Source organism: Syzygium oleosum, unplaced genomic scaffold (genome assembly GCF_021117445.2).
Source record: "Syzygium oleosum isolate NSW1041296 unplaced genomic scaffold, Sole_v2.1 Sole_v2.23, whole genome shotgun sequence".
NCBI classification, from domain to species: Eukaryota; Viridiplantae; Streptophyta; class Magnoliopsida; order Myrtales; family Myrtaceae; genus Syzygium; species Syzygium oleosum.
The window spans coordinates 497419-519994 of record NW_026607507.1 but is presented as its reverse complement, the minus strand read 5'-3'; the positions used below and the strand labels follow the sequence as shown (position 1 = coordinate 519994).

The 22576-nt window shown below is 40.4% G+C and overlaps 1 protein-coding gene across 1 annotated transcript; it reads left to right on the top strand.

Moving 5' to 3' along the window:
• The first annotated feature begins 3862 nt into the window (after positions 1-3862).
• LOC115674576 (ferredoxin-dependent glutamate synthase, chloroplastic) lies at positions 3863-21900 on the top strand. Its single transcript, XM_030596995.2, has 33 exons — positions 3863-4282; positions 5571-5883; positions 6157-6599; positions 6687-6818; positions 7935-8033; positions 8721-8791; positions 9352-9448; positions 9909-10001; positions 10837-10982; positions 11127-11286; positions 11804-11914; positions 12049-12264; positions 13289-13446; positions 13562-13691; positions 14143-14201; positions 14349-14454; positions 14794-14890; positions 15191-15306; positions 15415-15612; positions 15734-15844; positions 15997-16236; positions 16319-16417; positions 17292-17387; positions 17480-17677; positions 17766-17840; positions 18044-18172; positions 18274-18372; positions 18956-19098; positions 19269-19362; positions 19541-19779; positions 19856-19934; positions 20361-20444; positions 21337-21900. Exons 1-33 carry the CDS (start codon positions 3959-3961, stop codon positions 21496-21498), a joined length of 4917 nt encoding a protein of 1638 aa, XP_030452855.2. The 5' UTR covers positions 3863-3958; the 3' UTR covers positions 21499-21900.
• Positions 21901-22576: the final 676 nt, after the last annotated feature.

The following is a 22576-nucleotide window of genomic DNA, read 5'->3' as shown; positions in this document are numbered from 1 at the left end:
TAACCAGACTAGAGATTGAAGCAGTACTTATTCATTCACAATTTTCGAAACTTGAGCATGAAAGGAGAGGACTTTTGTAATGGCCCATCTTTAGATCGTGAGAGGCAAGGCTTGGCCGCAGAGACCCGGTCGATTGGAGGCCTTTGGAGCACTTAATGAATCTTTTGAACAGGTTAAGTTTAAACCATTTATTTCGATAACCCTGATTATGTGCAGTTACCACATAAATTGGTGGGATTCAAACGGATGATCTCTAGTTTGTGAGCCGGAAATTCACAACGCTCCAACTGACTATATTCGACCTTTGGGGTTCGTGCAAGCCACTCTATCCACTCGCATAGAGTATAACTTCATCCACACAACGACGAGCATGGCCTCTAAAGGTTGGCTTTGTCGCGAGAAGTCAGTGACTTTGGTACGAGATCCGTCGCACACGAACCAAACAATTGTGGTTATTAAAGCAACTCCTTGAACGTTTAAGAACTCTGATTCTAATAAAAGGACTTTCGTTAACAAAGAAAAGTTTGCAATCTGTAGCCTTTGATGCATTCTTCTTGTGATCTGCACAATCATCGCTTCAAAAATCTTAATACTGCTTCGTTGAGTATGGTTTAAAAGTGTATACCAGGCAATCGTTTGCATGAGTTTCGCTACTATGCATGGAGAGTTTGATCTCTCGCAATAAGTTCCCGTGCAACTTTTATTGCTTTCAATAACTATAAGTACTCTTCTATCCCTTGGAACCACCCTTAAATATACATACGACGTCGAATGTCGAGGGCTTCATCCCTTCATTTTTAACTAATTCCGGAAATTGCAAGACGTCGCGTCTAGCCAACCTTTAGCCCCGTGCAGCAGCGCATTCTTTCGGCGGGCGTGCGATGCTTATGGTCGATGTCGCGGTAGACAAGGACGACATCCTTACTTCAATAATCAGGGCTGATTGTATCAAAGCAATCAACTTGATTGCATAGACTAATATAAATGTGCAGTTGACCCGATTAACAGGATAAGATTAATGACGAATCATCTGATTGGTTTAGAGAGAATATAATACGCGATCGAAGTAGGTGAACGAGATCAAGGGGAGATTATTTCCCAGCACGAGGCTTCCTCGTGATTTTCCTCGCACGATCGACATCGAACTTGTCCCCAGTGATTTGTGTCCCGCCCATGATTTGATGAGATGAGGGTTTGACTTTCCTATGCTTTTTGGATGTTACTTCCTGTCCTCCACTGAAGAAGTGCATGCAATTAAAGTGGCACGGGGTGTGATGCATTTCGCGAAAAAAACGAACAAGTTGGAAAAGATCTTTCTAAATGAACAAGCGAAAAACGATTCCATCGCTAGCGAAGATGTCTGGACATTACTTTACTGTCGATAACGAAAACGCCTTTCATCGACCGATCACATCGGGTGATTATTTTTTTTCAAGTAAAGTATCTTCCGAATTATTCATTTTCCGCGGTAACAAATGGAGCCTTCATATCACTTTAGGGTTTTTCGCAACTCGGGCGGTTTTGGTCTTCGTTGGAGAACAGGAGAAATGAATCTATCTATAAATAATAACTATAAGGAAGCCAAATCTAACACCTAACAATGCAAGCGCTGACGGGCAAAAGGTGACTAAACAATTTGCGTTCGAGAAGTTCATATTTATAAACCTAATAATTGGCGAGGGTCCGAATGCGACATCAAATTGGTATGTATCGATATCATAGTGTTTCCACAGCTTATCCACGAGATATAATACTACTTGATTAAGCAAGCATGAGACCTATAGCTATCCTTATCAGATGCTTATGTAATTGGAAACATGCAATCTCCCGGAAGATTCCGTTCACCTCGCTTCGCCTCCACGTCGCTCTCGGCGAACCATCTCCGCAGCTGCTACAAAAGATGGAAAACTTCCCCGCTTTGGTTCGATTGTTTGATGCGGAGAGGCCACCGACCCTCCAAAGCGCAAGCCGAGAAAGTCTTGGACGTTTCACGTGAATCAAAATCACAATTCGAGGATACGTGTTGACTGTCGAGTCGCTCGATGATCTGGGATGCCGTAGACCCCTCCATATAGAGAATTTTTTGCTAGTGTTGGCTTGTATGGCACTGGCGAACTCCCCTTTTCGATGTGGGGGTGTGGTCCAGTCCATTCCCGCTTCCTGACAATCGTCCTAAGAACTATTGAGATGCACGTGTGATCTGTATTAGAAAAGTCTCATATCGAATAAGTGGTATGGTTTGGAGCAGTTAATCTATCCTAATTAGCCCATAACTCATTAGTTTAAATTTTTTAGTGAAGATAAGTCCAATTAAATATATTGACGGGCTCGGATTTAAGCTTTTTCTTGATAATCTCCTCGGACGAAGATATCGTGGTCCCAACAACAAGAACCTAGTAGGGGCCACACGTTCTAATGATGCGGCCGCCGTGAGGCACGGACAAGTGTCCATTCGCACAAGTCAAGGGACGTGCCTCGATCACCGAACCACGTTAACCGCCCCGAAAAGGTTTGAGGAGACGAAGATGAGAAGTAAAATAGAGAGGGGGTCTGACCGGAGACGTGCGTGACTTTGTCCAGTATAACTAAACAATTGGGAACATGCCATGCGTCACGAGGTATAGAGGGAGTGAATCTTTGTGAGGAAGGGGAACATTCAGCTACGGGCTGGGTCAACGTAGGCTCGCATCGTAGGCCAATGGCTACTTACAGTGCTTTTTGCTTACGCATGATCTATAGATTATATAATAGCACTCAAATTAATCATCCGTCACGTGTCGAGTGTTCGAATTACTTCCTGAACCATCAAAAGTCATAACTCTTCGAGACAACGGTGGCATCGAATGGACGGACATCGTGATTTTGTAGATATGATTGATAAGTAATGGTTGCACATCATATTCGCTTATTGACTTTATAATATCTGACTATTTCCAAATAATTATAATTTGGCGCTCTCGCTAAATAGTCACTTTGAATAAACTCAGTTAATAACTCACATAAATAGTAGCTCTAATTAGCAATCTAACATCGATAGAGCTGGTGGGATAAAAGAGACACCGAGTATTTTAACGGTAGATAGCTATTAACGCTGGTGCAGCACTGTTGTAAACAAAACAATCGGTAAAAAAATCAGTAATAATAAGATACGAATGGTAACTATTTTGTTTCTGAGATAGATTTTCGAAAATAGAAAATTTTTGCTTCTCGTTTATGTTCCGATACCTATTTTTGGACTAAAAATTTACTTAAAAAATAGAGAAATGAAATTACGTAACCAAACGGATTTATCTTCCAAATCTGTTACTGGAAGAATAATTATCGTGCGCCCCCCTTAGTAATTAATTACTGTAACCAACTAAACACGTTGTGATTCAATTTCTCTACCCAGCGTGGGTCCCCAACGCTCGTTTTTGTCTTTGACCACACAAAAACCCGACATCAGCGAAATCAACGTCGTCGGATTAATCAAGCCCCCCCCAATCGCGCAGCTCTAGGCACCACACACCGAATCGTGGCCCACCGTCGAGTCAGAGATCCTCTCCTCCCCGAGCCACCCTCCGTCGCTGTAACCATCGTACGAAGGGAAAAAAGGCGAGGAGGAAGACGACGAAGTGGGAAATGGCGAGATGCGCAGGGACGACGCCAACCAGTAGTCGAGTCCTCACCTCGCGTAGTAGTCGCAGTAGTAGTAGTGGTACTAGTAGAAGAGGAGGAGGTGAGACTCGGGTGGTGCCAGTCCTCTCTCTCTCTCTCTCTCTCTCCCTCTCCCTCTCCACCATTTTATCTTCGCTCGCGTCCACATTTTTCCCTCCCTTATTCTCCTCCTCTCCCTCCCCCCCCAATCCAAACACAAACACAAACACAAACACGCACACGCACACGCACCCTCCCTCTCTCTCTCTCTCTCTAGCGTTCTCGCGCTCGCGCGCGATCGATCGATCGTCGGGCGGCGGCGATGGCTCTGCAGTCGGTCTCCCCCGGCGCTCAGCTGCTCCCCTCCGCCGCCAAGCCCAGCTCGGTGCTCCTCCCCAACGGCCGCGGAGGAGGAAGCGGCGGCGGTGGTCTCTTCTCCGTCGATTTCGTCGGCCTCTGCTGTAAGTCCAAGCGGGCCAGCAGGCGGCGGCGGCTCGGCGTCTCCAGGGGCCTCCCGCGCCTCCTCTCCGCCGGCAAGCCCGCGCCGCCTTCCTCGGTGGAGGCCGTGCTCGATCTCGAGCGGGCCGGCCAGTCGTCGTCGTCGTCCCGCGGCGAGCCGCCTCGTCAGTCCGGGGACAAGCTTCAGGTGACGTCCTTCTCTCTCGGCTTCCGCTCCGAGCGTCTTGTTTGTCGCGTTGAGTCTTGTTTTTTTTTGTTTTTCCTTCGCATTCGTGCTTTTGTTGCGGAAGTGGTGCTTGGAGGGGTAAGAGTGATCGGGAGCTTATGAAGGTGGTAAAGCACGTCGCTTTGGAAATGGAAGTGTGACCGGATACACTAGGAGAGTTTGTTTCCGGTGTTCCTATTTTATCGGAGATGGATGCTCAGTAAGCTTCAGAGCTAAAGCAGTTCCAGAATAGTTGGTCGTGAAGGTTTGGAAGAGGATCTGGTCTGACTGTGGCCTCCATTTCTTTTTTTCTTTTCTTTTTGGCGCCGAACAGTTTGGGTTAGTGGCAATAATTTGGATCTTGAAAATCTTGTTTGGAACCTTGGATTGTGGAGTTTCTGGAGACCTACTTCAGATGCTTATGAGCCTTCTCTGGGTTGCTGCTTAAATTACTGTGTTCAGTTGATGTAGAGAATAACCAGTGTTCGTCATGGGTTACAAACCAATGCACTGTCCCCTGGTCCCTTTAGAAGAAAAAATGGGATGAAATAGCTGGCGTGCCTTGATATGCTTTCGCTTCTTTTTCTTGAAGCAGTTAATGAGGAACCATTTAGGAGTTAGAATCGTGACGTTGCTACTGGTTTCATATGTTCTTCTAAAATGTACTACGCGGGACTGATCACCTGTGGCTTAGTGATCAATGTGATGACGTGTTGCCAGATCACCCTTTTATGTTTACATGTTGTATACTGAAGTGAGTACATTCATGTCTGCTATTCAAGTGGAGCATTTTTGCATCCCATGGATCAGAATATATTTTTAATGGTCTAAGGATCGTCAAGAATGATTATAATTAAGTTCAAGATCCCAGGGGCTATGGTTCTTGTGAGATTGCTTGGGATTGCTGGTTGAAGCTTGTAACCATGCCGGAATATTCAGAAGACCTTAGTAAAATTTTGGATGCCAGAGACAGACTGGCTTGCTGCGCCGGAATATAACATCATTCAGAAGACCATCCCAAAGGATATTGATGCTTAGTTTCTTGGTTTCTTATACTTTTGGCAGATTCACGAGTCTAGATTCATGTTACTTTGAATATTCTGTTAAATTAGATACTTCAGGAGTGGTTCAAAATGAAGCATCAATACCTGTCCGGGAATTCTTCTGTGAACGATAAAATTTGTCATTTTATCACCTTTAGTGTTTTTTGTGCTTTTGTCTTTAAAAAAGCATAGGATTTAATAGTTTGGATGACTTTTCCTTTGAGCAGGTTGCACAATTGGAGGACATAATAGCAGAAAGAGGAGCTTGCGGAGTTGGGTTTATTGCCAATCTCGAGAATAAAGCATCACATCAGATTGTTAAAGATGCTCTTACTGCCCTTGGTTGTATGGAACATCGAGGGGGTTGTGGAGCTGACAATGACTCCGGTGATGGTTCTGGAGTGATGACATCGATTCCATGGGGTTTATTTGATGATTGGGCCGGCAAGCAAGGGATTGCTTCCTTCGATAAGTCACACACCGGTGTTGGGATGTTTTTCTTCCGCAGAGATGCTGACCTTATCAGTGAAGCCAAGAAAGGTGAGTGCCTATTGGTATTTACATCATTCTAAGTCAGGAAGTTATTATGTACATTTTGAGTGTGGAAGAGTGCATATACCAGTGAATGATCATCAGTGATGCCAAAAGTTTCTGGATGAAGTCTCCTTTATTTCTTGCTCCAAATGTGAGCAAGGCTATTTTCTGTTAAACTTAGTATTTTTGCTTCCAAGTGTGAGCATTGATTGTGCAATTTCATGTAATTACCATGGAAGTTAGTGTTTGATGTGGTGGATTTGCCTTTTCCCTCCACAGTTATTGTAAATATCTTCAGACAAGAAGGTCTTGAGGTGCTTGGATGGAGGCCTGTCCCTGTAGACTCATCCGTAGTTGGTTTCTATGCAAAAGAAACCATGCCTGACATACAGCAGGTATTTGTGAGAGTTGTAAAAGAAGACAGTGCTGATGACATTGAACGAGAACTATACATTTGCCGGAAATTGATTGAAAAGGCGGCAAGTACGGAAAACTGGGGAAATGAGCTCTATGTCTGTTCTCTCTCGAATCAAACGCTAGTTTACAAGGGAATGCTTCGGTCAGAAGTTCTTGGTTTATTTTACTTGGATCTTAAGAATGATCTGTATGCATCATCTTTCGCTATATACCACAGAAGGTATAGTACAAACACTAGCCCCAGGTGGCCTCTTGCTCAGCCAATGAGATTTCTTGGTCATAATGGAGAAATCAACACCATACAGGTTATCTGCTGCTTCCATTTTGTACCATGCTGTTTTCATGTTGCGGACTTCATAAATGTCTCTAAGCTAGTCCAAACGTGTGTGCAGGGCAACTTGAATTGGATGCAATCTCGTGAAAACTCATTAAAGTCCCCTGTTTGGCATGGTCGTGAGAATGAAATCCGTCCTTTTGGTAATCCCAAAGCGTCAGACTCTGCAAACCTTGATAGTGCAGCAGAAGTATGTGTCATCTTTCTCGTGGTTCATCATAGTTTACTTTTGTTTTTAGAACCTTCACTATGTTCGTGCTTATACAATTTCATAAGTCGATCATCTTATCTTTCACTTTATTAGCTATGAAACTTGTTGGATAATTAAGAAAGAAATTGAAAATGTGATTTTCTTTTTATATAAAGGAGTGTGTAACTTAGGTCAAGTAGTTGCTTTTTGTTGGTGCTTTTTTGGATGCTACTGAGTGTGTAGCTTTTCTGTTAATGTGTAGAATGTTCCAGATAGTAAGTCTTTTTGTGTGGTCATCTAATGTGGCATATATAACTACGTGTTCCTCTCTTTATTGCTGCATAATGATGCGGTTGAGTTTAATTTGACTGTGAAACCTAGACACCAACTCTCCTGCAATGATAACGGCAATGTATCCAAAAGCTTATGCTGTTGGGCACACAAACTAGAAATGTATGTCTACTGCAAATTATGACCCAAAATATATATATATATATATCTACTGCAATTCGTTTGCTATATGATGTGGTTATCGAAGCATGTTGATATCAAGTGAGCTAGTCTCTGTCTTCTTGAGATATATTTTCAGATAAAATTTATTATTGTACATTTTTTTAAGCTTTGTGCATTTGTGGTTGGTTAGTTTAGAAACCTTTCGCATCTTTTCAAATTTTGTGCTTAAGATTAATAAATTGAGTGTTAAATAAATTCTGAAATTAGTCTATGCAAACCTACAGGCCAATACTTAAATAGGGCCAATATTTAAAAATTGTTGTTCTGTGTCTTTGGTGGTTTTGGTATTTTAACCTCCTTAGTCCTGTCTCTCTTCCATGATTGCGAGATTCGTTTGCTGGACTGATGTTTACCACCTTTGCTGAATTACAAAGCTCAATGGGGAACATGATAGGAGAGCGTTACGATCACTTCTAATGACCGATAAAGCAACACCCTAAATTATGCATTCTCTGTTGTAAAAGTTCCCCATGTTTTCTGTGCATCTTTATTTCTTTCATACTTTTGCCTGTTTTTATCTATGATTGAAACCAATGGATGATCAATCTGCTGTTTCAGTCTGTTAGTTTCTTTCATGAATCCTCATTCTCTTTGTTGGTTCAGTTGTTGATAAGAAGTGGCCGAGCTCCTGAGGAGTCTCTAATGATTCTTGTCCCAGAAGCATACAAGAACCATCCTACTTTATCGGTCAAATACCCTGAGGTACTTCACTTACAGTTCTTTTCACACCTAGTGCTTATTTGGATGTGCTGTTGGTCAATCAAATTTTCCACCAGGATCATTGTCGAATGTTCTCTTAGGTTTTTGCAAAGGACTTTTCCAGTGTCACTAGATTGTTTATCCATTCTTGAAGATTGATCATCTAAAATGTGCCAATGCTAGAGTACATTTCCAAACAAAATCTATCATAGCCAAATTGATTCTTTCACGATGGGAAATGGCTTTGTAATCATTATATGTCCCACTTTTTCACTGCATGTAATTAGAAACTAATAGGTAAGTAAGCCAGGTTAGCAATGAGGAATTTATTAATTGGAGGCGGGGACGACTAAATCATATAAATGTATTCTTACGAGAACGTGCTGAAGAACTTTTTTGAGAATTGTTCAGGCAGTTGCTTACTGGCAATTTGGTCATCAAATCCTACATAATGAGAAGCTTTTAGTGATAAGATAGACTGTTGAATGCATGACCTAAATATTTGTCTCTGTGACCTGCGAATGCATCACAAAAATCAGAGTTTTTGTTGGGAGCTCTGTGATTTTCCTTTGACTTGAAGCACCTATCGGTTGACAGGCTTTACTCCTCACTTTGAGCAGATATCTTATAAAATCAGACCTGTTTCTTGTCTTGTAATGGGCTTTGGTTATGTTTGGTCTTTGTCTCAAGGTGGTTGACTTTTATGAGTACTACAAGGGTCAGATGGAGGCTTGGGATGGACCAGCATTGCTTTTATTCAGGTCATCCTCAAACACTATTAGAAACCATTTTGTATGCTTCTATTGAATTATTGTTAGTAGGAGCCTTGACTTCAAATTAAATATGGAGTAAGAGTAAGCTCATTTTACTTCTAAGAACTAATTGAACTCGTATTTATCATTTAAGATTAAGAATCTACATAATAATGGTGTGTGGCAATCTTTTCTCGGGCACATTTCCAGTCACTTAAATTAGGATGGGCTATGTGAGAAACACAGTGCATTATATGCTGACCGGCACACTACATTATACTCTATATGGTTCGAGTGGTCTGCTTTACTACTTCCACACAAGATCAATAGAGGAATCCACAATAATTATTGGAATTATTGAGAAATCTTTTCCTTCTGTGGCAGAGTCATTATGTTACTCGGAGGACATCTTAGACATTCGGAAGACACTTTAGCTCTTTTGTCATGCAAATGATATAGATGACACTATTTTGATTACTATAAAACCTGCTTCGCCTTCTTCTCCTTTTCCTTAATCTGGTCATCTATGTTTATTCTTCCAGTTCTTACTGATTAATTTGTGTGGTTAGTGATGGTAAAACTGTTGGGGCCTGTCTTGATCGGAATGGACTTCGCCCGGCTAGGTACTGGCGGACAAAAGACAATGTTGTCTATGTTGCATCTGAGGTATGATTTAATCGTCTTTCACTTTGCCCGAAAAATTCTATCATGTTCAGGCGCTATTCGAGACTGTTTGCTTAGATGGGGATCAGGTGTCGTTCGAGGTTTTCGAACATCGAACAAAATTGGCTCATCTTATTCTTCTACTTATGTCCTTATTTTATTTTATTTTATTCTTCAATATTCTGTGTGGCATTAGTTACATGGATTTGGATGGTCATCATGACCAGGCATAGATAGTCAAAGTGTAATTTAGGCTTGCATTAAAGTGTAATTCAGGCTTGCAAGTGTAACCAATCATGAGAGAGTAACTGGATTGAGATAATGACTTTATTTACTTAATTAGTACATGTATTTGCCTAATCATCCACCGATATAAGATGGGGGAAGGTTATGGCTGACGTAGAACAGTAGCGCTGCAATAATTGTAATGAATCTGCCTATGCTCTGTTTTCTGTATATTTAGGTTGGTGTTTTGCCAATGGACGAGTCAAAAGTTACAATGAAGGGCCGGCTTGGACCAGGAATGATGATAACGGTTGATTTAACAAGTGGTCAGGTTTGTTTGGGATTTTATCTTGGCTTCATGTTGTGATAGCGTGCATATATTTTGTTTCCCAAGATGATACGTTTCTTTCTCTGGTTGACAACTGTTTTCTGTGGATATATGCTTGTCTCCTGCACCTAGGTGGTTCTCAACTCTTAAGATATTTACTTCTTGATCAATATTTATGGATTGATTGTCTTCAAATCTGAAAAAGATTTTACGGATCTAGACATGATGCTTAGAACATTGAAGTGGAACTTCTAGGACCACAGAAATATCTAGGTTAATTATATTTAGTGATTAACAGAAAGAGTCATGTTAAAGTGCAGGTGTATTTTGTAGCTATATGTGCATGCATTTTGAAATGTGAAGAAGCTTGGCATGACTGATGTATCCTGCATCACTGGCTGTTGCATTACATTTTGTTATTGAAAACTAGAAACTTTCTGGAAATATCTTGCCCATTTCATATGCTTAATATGCCTGCAAACGAAACCGAGATTGATATTTCAAGATTATTGATGCTTTCACTCTTGACTCTTTTGAAACTGTTTTCTAGACCTGAACAAAAAAATTATATAGGTGAGGAAGAGGAAACCTTGTGAGTGCTTTGATTGTTTTGGCCGTGATAGCCAGTTTGGTGGGGTACCTGTAATTAATTTACCATCTGACAGTAGGCATGATCTACCTGAGACTAATGAGATCATGTTGTCGCTGATGAAAAATTATGATTCTCATTGCTTTTCTCTCCCAAATAAAGCACTTTCTAAGGTCGTGAGTCTATTACTAGAAGGGAGTGACGCGTCAAACCTCAGCGATTTTTTTCTCCAAATCATGTCAATTACAGGTTTATGAGAATACAGACGTCAAGAAGCGAGTGGCATTATCAAATCCGTATGGGAAATGGGTTGCTGAAAACATGCGAAAGTTGAAGCCTGTGAACTTCCTGTCAACTACTACAATGGAGAATGAGTCGATCTTAAGACATCAACAGTAAGAGTTACTTTATTGCTCTTTGGAAATGGACATGTGACTAGAAGAAATGTTTTGCTGGCATTGCTAGTGGTAGAGATCATAACCGAGTCTGGAATTTTTTAATCTTGACGGTCTTTACCGGTTGGTACTGGGATGGAGCAGGGCATTTGGATATTCAAGTGAGGATGTCCAGATGATTATTGAAACGATGGCTGCACAGGGAAAAGAGCCTACATTCTGCATGGGGGATGACATTCCACTGGCAGTATTATCTCAGAAGCCGCATATGCTCTATGATTATTTTAAGCAACGATTTGCCCAGGTTTGTGACAGCTAGTCCGGCTTTGAAGGAATTTGCTTTTGTTAACTATAGTGATGAATAAAAGATTGATATTCAATGGATGAAACATTTGCTATATGGAGCCAATCTTAGGCACTGAGAGTTGTAAGAAGCTAAAATTACTCTTTTGCTTACTCATCTTGTCTCATTCTTTTCTTCCTTCGGTCCCAAGCTTTCGCTCATTGGGGAATGGATAAGAGGCTGCCCAGCCCTACAGTTTCTCCAATGAGCTTAAGATTGTACATCTGCATGTGCTGCCCTGTTCAACATGCTGTAAAATATGGCACGGCATTCTTTATTATTGAAGTATCTACCAATCAGCTGAGCTATTATTCCTAAAATCCATTTGCTTTTTTTTTATTCATGCAATTTCAAGTGTAATGTTCAAGGATGGATTACATGACATTAATTAGTTGTTCTGATGTTTATATTATGTATATTCTAGAGGTAGTTGGTCTGTCGGTAGCATATGAACTTTATTGAGTCCTTGGAATTTCAGGTTACAAACCCAGCTATTGACCCTCTTAGGGAAGGTTTAGTCATGTCTCTTGAAGTCAATATTGGGAAGCGAGGGAACATATTGGAGGTTGGACCTGAAAATGCTTCCCAGGTATGCCTGCAGATTTTTTCTCCTTTGCAGAAGTCTGTACTCAACCATGTTAGATGCGGAATTACCTCCGCGAAATGCTTTTCATTTTGAATGTCAGTGGGAATGAGATTAACTATTTTTTTTTTTCAACCCAGGTGAGTTTATCTAGCCCCGTATTGAATGAGGGGGAGCTTGAGGCACTGCTGCAAGACCCAAAGTTAAAACCCCATGTTATACGAACATTTTTTGATATACGGAAAGGCATCGAGGGTTCACTGGAGAAGACACTGAACAGGCTGTGTGAAGCTGCCGATGAAGCTGTTCGAAATGGCTCAAAATTGCTTGTTCTCTCTGATAGATCAGATGAATTGGTGAGTGCATTTTATTTTCCCATATAACCTTAAGCCTTCCCTGTGGAATGAAAGGAAATCAGGGAATGGTGATTTTTTTTACGGTAAAAGGGATTTTCTTTCATAGATTACTGGTGGATTTGGTAAAGCTACAGAACTTCCTCCTGCCTTATTGTTTCATGCAATTTCTTTTGCTTTCAAATACCAGGTCTGATAAATTGGTGAAATTTATCTTCCATCTTAAAGTTTGCAAGTGAGTGCATGTGTCTTGTGCATCTTTAGCTTCCATATTACTTTAATCAAAAGGTTCGACTAAAATGGTACTAGCCTACTTATTACAAGACAATTTTTTTCCATAAGTATGGAGAAATTCACTATGAGGCAAGAAGAGGATGCCAATCCATTTACAAAAGAGAGCTCAAGCCACTCCTTTTTTACAATACATATTACATCGGAATGAGGGTATCATATTGACTCTTGGTTTTGTTGGTTACAAGATCTATAGCATGAGATTAATGTATTGAGTCCGCTGGGTTATTGCATCATACATGAGATTAGTGGGCAAACTAATGGTCCTATCGCCCCAATTGATGATTGTATAAATCAATAATCTCATAATAAGCTTTACATTTTAGCGCATGTCTTCTTTTATGGGATAACCACAGTGATACTGACAATAGTTTGGTGAAAAAGGACAGAGATAGGTCTTTTGTGAAAAATAGGGTTTTTGTGCATTTCTATCCAATTACATGGGTTGTTGATGCAATCTTTCCTGGAAAAGTGAGGCGTACTGCGGACTTCTAAAAGTGAAGTGGATTAGTGTTTTTTCAGCATGTACTGATGAGAGGTTTTCCCCCTTGAGAAATATCTAAATTTCCTACTGATAATCTTTGTTCCTTTGACGAACTGTCGCACTTATCAATTTTTATTTTGGTTAGAGGATCTCTTTTGTGGGAATGAGAATCTTGCCTTGTGATTCCCAAATTTCTGCGCATAAAACTAGAAGGAAGTTATGTGAATCAGTTGTTTTGACTCCCTTCTTCAGGAACCTGCACGTCCTGCAATACCAATTCTTCTTGCTGTTGGTGCTGTTCATCAACATCTCATTGAGAATGGCCTGCGAATGTCTGCTTCGATTGTCGCAGACACTGCTCAATGCTTCAGCACTCATCATTTCGCTTGCTTAATTGGATATGGGGCTAGGTAAAACCTGACAAGTATTGTGTTCTCCGTATGTCTGAATACTTTAAATGCAGTGGCTTGTCTTCTGCTGTTCCGCATTATAATTTGGAGTCTTATCCTGAATTTACTATGTCAGTGCTGTATGTCCCCACTTGGCATTGGAAACATGCCGACAATGGCGCTTGAGTACAAAAACAGTAAATTTGATGCGAAATGGGAAGATGCCTACAGTGACTATTGAACAGGCACAGAAGAACTTCTGTAAGGTTGGTACTTGACTTCCAACATCAATCTGCATTTGCACATTTTTCCCTGGTTTTCCTTATGTCTTCAAAATTTGATTTTTTCAACCTCACTCAATGTTGGTTAAGCCACTATAGTTCAACTGTTATGAGTTTGATTGGGAGATTACCTATTGTATTTGTCTGTTTGAAAACTTTTCCATTTTTAAGATTAATTGGAAAAATACGCAATAATCTTTCCTTCATAATTCAGACGCATTCATTCCATTCTTTTGTCATTGAATGATGGAAACTCTCTGTATCTGGCTTGTTTCCCAGCAACTATCCTGTGTGCAGTAGGATAACTTGTTCTACAGTTCCTTTTTTTACCGAGTTTTGTTTCGTTTTTGTTCCCAATCTTCTCTGTTGGATGTTCGAACTTTTACAGCTTTTCTTTTATGTGCCGATTATGCTAAAGTGATGTTAAAAATTACAGGCAGTTAAGTCGGGTCTACTTAAGATTCTTTCAAAAATGGGCATCTCATTGCTTTCAAGGTACGATCTCAATTATTCACGAGAAGATATGGTGTCACAATCACTTCACCATTTTTCATTACGTTCTTCCATCCTGTCAGTTTGCCATATGGCTTTCGAGCAATATGCTTCTGATGATTATGTTCACTAGTTTGCTTCTGGTTTCAGTTATTGTGGTGCACAGATATTTGAGATCTATGGATTAGGGAGAGATGTTGTTGATATGTCATTCCGCGGAAGTGTGTCTGTGATTGGTGGACTGGCACTTAATGAGGTGAGTGAGTCCAAGAAATTCTCTTAGTCAACTATTCTTTCAGTTGGCAGAAATTTGTGTGACGAAGTATTGATGGCAATCATTTGGCCAAAGATCTGGCAATCATTCATGCATTGACTGTCTATGCTTCACTTGTGCTTATGTGCATCAAATTGCTATTTACATAGAAAACGTACTGTTTCTTCCTCATTATGAAGCATACCTAATTTTGTAACGAAAATGCTAGTTACATTAGTCTTCCATTTACAGTTTTACTATTTTCTTCCTAAGTTATTGATCGAGCTGCTATTTTCCTAATTCACGCCCTTTGGTTCCATGGGGAATCTTATTTTCTGCCAGCTGGCAAGGGAGACTTTGTCTTTTTGGGTGAAGGCTTTTTCAGAGGATACAGCAAAGAGGCTGGAGAATTTTGGATTTATACAGTTCAGACCTGGAGGTATCAGTCAAATCGATAAGTGAATCTTAATTAGCAAATTATCCATGCTGATAGGGTATCTTCTCACACATACAGTTGGATATTTTGCCTCCTATATTATCTCTCAATCGTAGAATAGCAGTTAATTTTCTTCTAAATAATTTTTCACGGCTTTACTTGCAATTTAAGTCAAAACTCTTATGTAGAAGATAGCATGATACAGTCAAGTTTGTGCGGTATCTGATAGAGGAGTGGATTAGTTCACTCTGTGGAATGTAATCCATTCATGACTGAATATCTCTTCATTTCGGCATCGTCAAGGGGAATATCATGGAAACAACCCAGAAATGTCAAAGTTGCTGCACAAGGCTGTTCGTCAGAAGAGTCTAAGTGCATTTTCAGTTTATCAGCAGCATTTGGCTAATCGTCCTGTTAATGTAGGTGATCTGTTCTTGGTCAGACTTTGTAATATCTAATGTCATCTAGAACATTGAGACTTGGAGAAACTTATTATGGAGGTTTCCTATCCATGTTCTCTTATCTAGGTACTGCGTGATCTTCTAGAGTTTACTAGTGATCGGGCTCCGATACCAGTCGGAAGGGTTGAACCCGCATCTTCCATTGTTGAACGGTTTTGCACTGGAGGAATGTCACTTGGAGCAATCTCAAGAGAAACTCATGAAGCAATTGCCATTGCCATGAATAGATTAGGAGGAAAATCAAATTCCGGAGAAGGTGGTGAGGTAATCTGCAGTTCTTCTTTTTCACTGACTATTTGTTTTATGTGTCATTTAGGTCCCGTCTCTTAAATTCTTTCAAGCCTAGAAGTTAACAGTTAGTGACATGTTGCGTGACTCATGGTAGGATCCTATCCGCTGGAGCCCGTTAACAGATGTTGTTGATGGTTATTCTCCAACACTGCCTCATCTCAAAGGACTACAAAATGGAGATACTGCTACCAGTGCTATCAAACAGGTCATTAAGAAGGATTTGTCTTATCCTTTTGTTTTCGAACTCGTACTGTGTTAGCTTGAGTCCTTGTTAACATTCTGTATCGGAAGAAATACTTATTTTCACGCTTTGAGGTCCGTTTTGTGAGCATCATTAAATTTTTCTTTTCCTTTCAGGTTGCTTCTGGCCGATTTGGTGTTACTCCAACATTCTTGGTAAATGCCGACCAATTGGAGATCAAAATTGCACAGGGTGCTAAGCCTGGTGAAGGTGGCCAATTACCTGGGAAAAAAGTCAGCGCGTACATTGCAAGGCTGCGTAACTCTAAGCCTGGGGTTCCACTTATATCTCCACCTCCTCACCATGATATATATTCTATTGAGGACCTTGCCCAGTTGATTTATGACCTTCATCAGGTAATTATCTTTTGCTTCTTAAGTGCTTATATTGCTCGTCATTGGCAGTAGTTAAACTTTTTAATGTCCACTGAATAAACAGGTCAACCCTAAGGCTAAGGTATCTGTAAAGCTTGTTGCAGAAGCTGGAATTGGTACAGTCGCTTCCGGCGTTGCAAAGGGGAATGCTGATGTTATACAGGTTTAGCTTTGATAATATGTCATGACAGTCACAGATTGTCTAGTTAATCTCTTTCATCGTAGTTTTAAGCTGTCTTTTACATTTTATAAATAGTAGATCGCTAATACTCAATGTCTAAGGTAGATTTTAAATTACTTCCATTGGGATCATCATTGATCGCTAATCTCTTTCAGTCACTCTAGATCAGAATTCGAAATTAACTTACTTCCATTGGGATCATCATTGAGGGAAGAATTATAGTTGGACATTCCGGGTGCATGCAGTGTTCTCTGAGAGCAGGATTTTGCTTCATTTAAAGAGATTTTTCTTTTAGTACCATATTATGGTTGAAGTCGCTGCCAGTTCCTAGAGAAACATTTAATCATCACCTTCTCCAAGATATATATAGAAACGAGGACTGTGCTCAACCATGTTAAAGTTTACAATTGCTGATGGAGATCATCACAGGAGGTTCATGACTTCAGAAGAAAAGTAAATAGATGATCTATGGATAAGCTTGGAAGATGTCTTGGAAGATAATGAACCCAAAGAGGGATTATAAAAGTGGTCGGAATATTGTGTCTGAATCCCCCTTGGGAACTTCACTTCCTGTATCTGCATCACTTGTTGTCTATTTAAGTAACATGTCTCGCTAACTAAATGAATAAACTATATAAAGTCAGCAGCAAAATTTGTCTACAAATATTTATGCTGCTGTGAGTTGTAATTATTGACAAATTATTCTTGTTTGCGTGTATGCTACATTTTCGAGTCCTTTTGGAATAACATCTGTAGGTTGCAGGAGAAGGCCTGTGGATGCTTCTTTCATTGTAATTGTTATTCAACTTCTTCGACAGTGGAAGTTAGAATATGAATGTAATCTTTTTTTTTGCAGATATCGGGCCATGATGGTGGAACTGGAGCTAGTCCTGTAAGTTCAATCAAGCATGCTGGTGGACCCTGGGAACTTGGGCTGACAGAATCTCACCAGGTTTTTTTTGTTGAGAAGTGCCATATGTTGGAATTCTTCTAATGTTCATCCTTGAACTAAATTAGTATTGTCGGGATTGTGTACTTTTACAGACTCTGATTGCAAATGGACTTCGAGAAAGGGTAATTCTAAGGGTTGATGGTGGCTTTAAAAGTGGATTTGACGTTCTAATGGCTGCTGCAATGGGTGCTGATGAGTATGGGTTTGGCTCAGTGGCCATGATTGCCACTGGATGTGTAATGGCTCGCATTTGCCATACCAACAATTGTCCTGTTGGTGTTGCAAGCCAGGTATTAAAATTAGGGATTAGTTTCATTATGCTCTTGTTTCTTGTGCTGTGTGATGTTATGAACATTCCTCTCATTTGTCTTATGTCAGAGGGAAGAATTGCGTGCTAGATTTCCTGGTGTGCCTGGTGATCTTGTCAACTTCTTTTTATATGTTGCGGAGGAGGTAATCTACCAGTTTATCTTTCTCCTGTGAATTACGGGGCTTCATTTGATTTGAGGTTCTTTGTTTGAATTTTATTTCACATTTATAACCGTTCAATATGTTTTTTTTTTTTGGGTCAGAACCATTCAATATGTTGACTAACATAGATACATACCTTGTAACTTCTCCAGTATCTCAAACAAAACTGTCATTACTTTGTCTAGGTGAGAGGCATGTTGGCACAGCTCGGTTATGAGAAGTTGGATGATGTAATTGGAAGGACAGAGTTGTTAAAGCCTCGTGATATCTCACTTGTGAAAACCCAGCATCTTGATCTGAATTACATTCTCTCAGTATGCAACTGGAAACATGCTTCTCTCCAAAAAGTTCTTTTGCTGTGATAAAATGTGCAGTCTCTCTTGGCATATCTAACATATGTTTAACTTCATTCCAGAGTGTAGGGTTGCCAAAATGGAGCAGTACTGAAATTAGAAAGCAAGAAGTTCATACTAATGGTCCTGTGCTGGATGATGTAGTGCTGGCAGATCCAGAGGTAGCTTATCTGCCAGAGGCTGTATCTGACTTTATTCATTTTTCTAGTATCCTGGACTTCTTAAAGCAATCCTTGTCTCTCTGAGCACGTATTACTGCTATGAGCTTCTATGTTGGGTTCACATTCTTCTTGAAATAAAAAGAAAATGTTTATATAATTTAAAATGGTCCTCATAATTAGTATATCATCTTTATGTGGGGGCACATTTAACAGGGAGAAGGGGTGTACAGATACTTTTCTGATACTGATGCACTGTGGCGAAATAAATATCGAAGCATATATGTGAAGTTTAGCCTATCTGTTACCTTAAGAAGTGCTGTTTAGTCATTTATTAGAAGCAAATCTAACCTGCCAAACTGCTTCTGCTCATTTATTTGACCTTAATAACTGAATTCTGATTTCTGACCACTCTAAATTGTGGTCATATAGTTCAGTATGTCAATTGGAAAATCTGTCAAGAGCCCAGATAATGGTCTTTTTACTAGCTTTGCAGATAGTCGGTAGCTACTTCTAGTTATGAGTGTCTTTTTACTTGATCACCTAGTTAGTCCATTCTTTTAAAACGTTTACTGTGTTTATTCAGATATCAGATGCTATTGAAAATGAAAAGGTGGTCAGTAAAACTTTCAACATATACAATGTGGATCGTGCTGTTTGTGGACGTGTGGCTGGTGTGGTGGCAAAGAAGTATGGGGACACTGGCTTTGCGGGGCAGCTGAACATAACGTAAGATTCATGTTCTAGTAATTGTTTTGGGAAAAAAAGAACATTGTGGATGTGTTTCCTCCTGACAACTTAAGCTTTTAAAAAGAATGATTAGTTTACCTGTTCTAAGGAAGTGATTTGAACTGCGGATGCTTGCATACATTCTAAATTATGTTTCTTGACTTATGCAGATTTTTAGGGAGTGCTGGCCAGTCGTTTGCTTGTTTTCTGACTCCTGGAATGAACATTCGACTTGTGGGGGAGGCTAATGACTATGTTGGCAAGGTATACAGAATCTCTTCCTTGCGCACTTTTCAATGGATTGGTAGAAAAGCGCGCAGTTCAATACAAAGCTACAAGTTATCTCTTATTGGTCTTCATTTGATTGATTATGATTCAAAGGATAACTGAATACAACCTAAAGCTAGTCTAGAAAGCATGACACGAATCGATCTCTTCCTAGGGTATGGCCGGCGGTGAATTGGTTGTAACTCCTGTCGAGAATATTGGTTGTTGCCCCGAGGATGCGACAATAGTAGGGAATACTTGCTTGTATGGAGCTACTGGTGGCCAAGTTTTTGTTAGAGGGAAAGCTGGGGAGCGATTTGCTGTGAGGAATTCTCTTGCTCAAGCAGTGGTGGAAGGTACAGGAGATCATTGTTGTGAGTACATGACTGGAGGTTGTGTGGTTGTGCTGGGAAAGTAAGTATTCTCTCTTCTGTCAATCTTTTAAAAAGAAAGGAACTTTTGATCAACGAGTTTGTTTTGAATTTGACAGAGTTGGTAGAAATGTTGCTGCTGGAATGACCGGAGGTTTAGCATATATTCTCGATGAGGATGACACTCTGATACCTAAGGTTTGTCCAGATGAAAACCATTCCCCTTTTTATTTCGCCAGTCACGCTTATAGCTTCATCTAGCATGAAAGATGGGTTATTGTCATCATTACCTTGAGCTGTGGTATTATGTGACCTTGGCCGCATGATGACAGACATCTTCCTAGAAGTGTTTCCATCTATTATCAAGTAAATGAGGCTAGACATTTTTAGCTAATTTTTTTTTGGGCACACTGCGCGTGTGTCGTCAGTAGTCTTTTTTAATCAAGAATTTGGATTATGTTGCAATGTCATTGGGTGCCTGGCCCTGCAGTTTGGGTGGAGAATAGTTTGGAGACCATAACTTATGCATAATAGGTGTTAATAGTTTTATCAGTCCCCCAATGTCCTTTGCTTGCCATGTCCAATACCCGTCATCTGCAAATCATGCTGAAAAGTTGTTGACAGGTAAACCGAGAGATTGTAAAGATCCAGAGAGTGAAGGCACCAGTTGGCCAGATGCAGCTGAAGAGCCTTATTGAAGCCCATGTTGTAAGTTTACTATGATATGCATACGTATCTCCTCATTATATGCTCATAAGAAAAGTCAGTTCCCCGTTTTTCATGGCTGAGAATTTTAACTGCAGAAAAACAATTTGTCACTGATGATCACCAGCCATATTTTTGCATTTGACTTTGAAATGGTCAAGTCCTTTAGTGATGAGAGAAAGAGATAGGTCTAGCATAATTATTTACTGCATTGCGTTAGTGAAAAATTTGAAAATAAAAACTAAGTTGCAATGACCTGGCCCAAATTCATGTGGACCAAGCCCCTGAGAGGAATATCTCAAGTGGGTTCCTTTCTGGTGCGTCTCGACCTTTGTATCACTTAATAAGCTGCATCCAACCCAATGTAGGATTTTACGTCAATATACACAGAGAGAGTTATAAGTGTGCTTAAGTATCTTGTTTATGAATGCAGGAATTCTCTCATTGACCATGGAATTTGATGTCAATTAAAATTAAAATGCAATCTCTTTAGGAAGATAAGTTAGAAATATATACTCGTGTTGTCCCAACTTTAATTGGGTCTAGAAGCAACTACCCATGCAAAGTTCCGATGAAGAAGACCTTGATTGGGCCATCTGATTATGTTAAGCCAGATGCGCTGGTTGTAGGGTCAGCTCAGGTCTCATACCACTCATTAGCTTGACTTGCTGACAGTTTTACTGGTTGCTAAACATGGCCTTTGCATTTTTACAGCGTCCAGTTTATTTATGAGCAGGTTAATATCACAAATAAACTATGCCTCATCGATTATTCATCCCAAGAAGCTTTTCCGTGTTATATGAATAATAGAAATTACTCTCATATAGGTATTCCCTTCCATCTCACTTTGACAAAGTTGTTTCACAAAGAACCCTTCTGGTCGTGTTTGGTGTAGGAGAAAACTGGCAGCAGCAAAGGCTCGGCAATTCTCAAGGAGTGGGACAAGTATCTACCACTCTTCTGGCAGTTTGTTCCGCCTAGTGAAGAAGACACTCCAGAGGCTTGTGCAGATTACGAGGCAACAGCTGCTGGACAGGTGACATTGCAGTCTGCATGATTTCTTTGGCGAGCGACAGAAGCATGTGAGCTAGAGGCAGCCAGCCAGCATTGTACAGGAAAAATGAATGTGAATACATAGCTGTGGTATCGTTATTCAATTGATGGGTCAGGAACGCCTGCTACTTTGAGGTGGCGTTTTCGAGTTTGAGAAGATCAAAATTGCCAGACCGAAAGAACATGGTCTATACCTCAAAAGTCATTCATGTCCACAGGATGCTAGAGCCGTTGTACAGATAGTAGGAGAAACTGTAAATTCGAATTTTTAGGTTTATCTGTCATGTCAAAAGCTTCTGGGAATTTGGTTAAGAAGCAATCGCAACATTGCTTTGGCTGGGATCACACCAGTTCAGCTACAGACAAGCATTCAGTGAGCTCTAATGTTATCTATCGTTTCTCGTCACTTATTCTCTCTCTCAGATTTATTCGCTGATGATCATCAGTCAGGTATTTGTAACCTGCATTTCACGTTATGTTGGGGAAGTCTGTAGTTTTGCCAAGAATTAAGAGAGAGAGAGAGAGAGAGAGAGAGGCAAGATCAGAGCCTCCTTGCAATAATTTACTCGTGTACTGATCATTTTGCTGCTTGTTCGGCAGCTATTTCTCATCCCACAATCCACAGTCGTGCAGATTTACAATGCTTTCAGAGGGTTCCTTCTTACTTGTGCCTCTGTTTGAATGAGGTTGATGTCCCGTCTAATCTTTAGACAGGAAAATCAAACCTCCTAGGATCAAGGAAGATCTAATGGTCAGCTCCTTAGAGTCTATTCCCGACACGTCGGCTGCACTGTCGAGAGGATAGGATCCCTACATGTTCAACGTGCGACTCATACAGACATTGGAACAGCTGCTTTAGTACTAATTTCTTAGGCCGACTGCCGACAGCTCTTGCTTTGTGACGCTCAACATCTCTAATTCTCAAGCTCTCGCTGAAATCTTCAACTATATCGCATGGTACAACTTGCCTTATTGTCAAAATTTCTCATTGATCTCCGGAAGCCACGAAAGGGACATGACACGCACCTTTCGGGACGAGGTGGAGTGGTTTTTTTTTTTTTTTCCTTTCTATTCTTCCACTG

Bases quoted from the DNA above. Each gene is read 5' to 3' on its own strand.
- LOC115674576 (XM_030596995.2), top strand. From the start codon at position 3,959: ATGGCTCTGCAGTCGGTCTCCCCCGGCGCTCAGCTGCTCCCCTCCGCC. The intron at 16,418-17,291 runs GTTTAGCTTTGA...TTTTTTTTGCAG, and splicing joins GGAATGCTGATGTTATACAG to ATATCGGGCCATGATGGTGG. The intron at 20,445-21,336 runs GTAAGTTTACTA...TGTTTGGTGTAG, and splicing joins GCCTTATTGAAGCCCATGTT to GAGAAAACTGGCAGCAGCAA.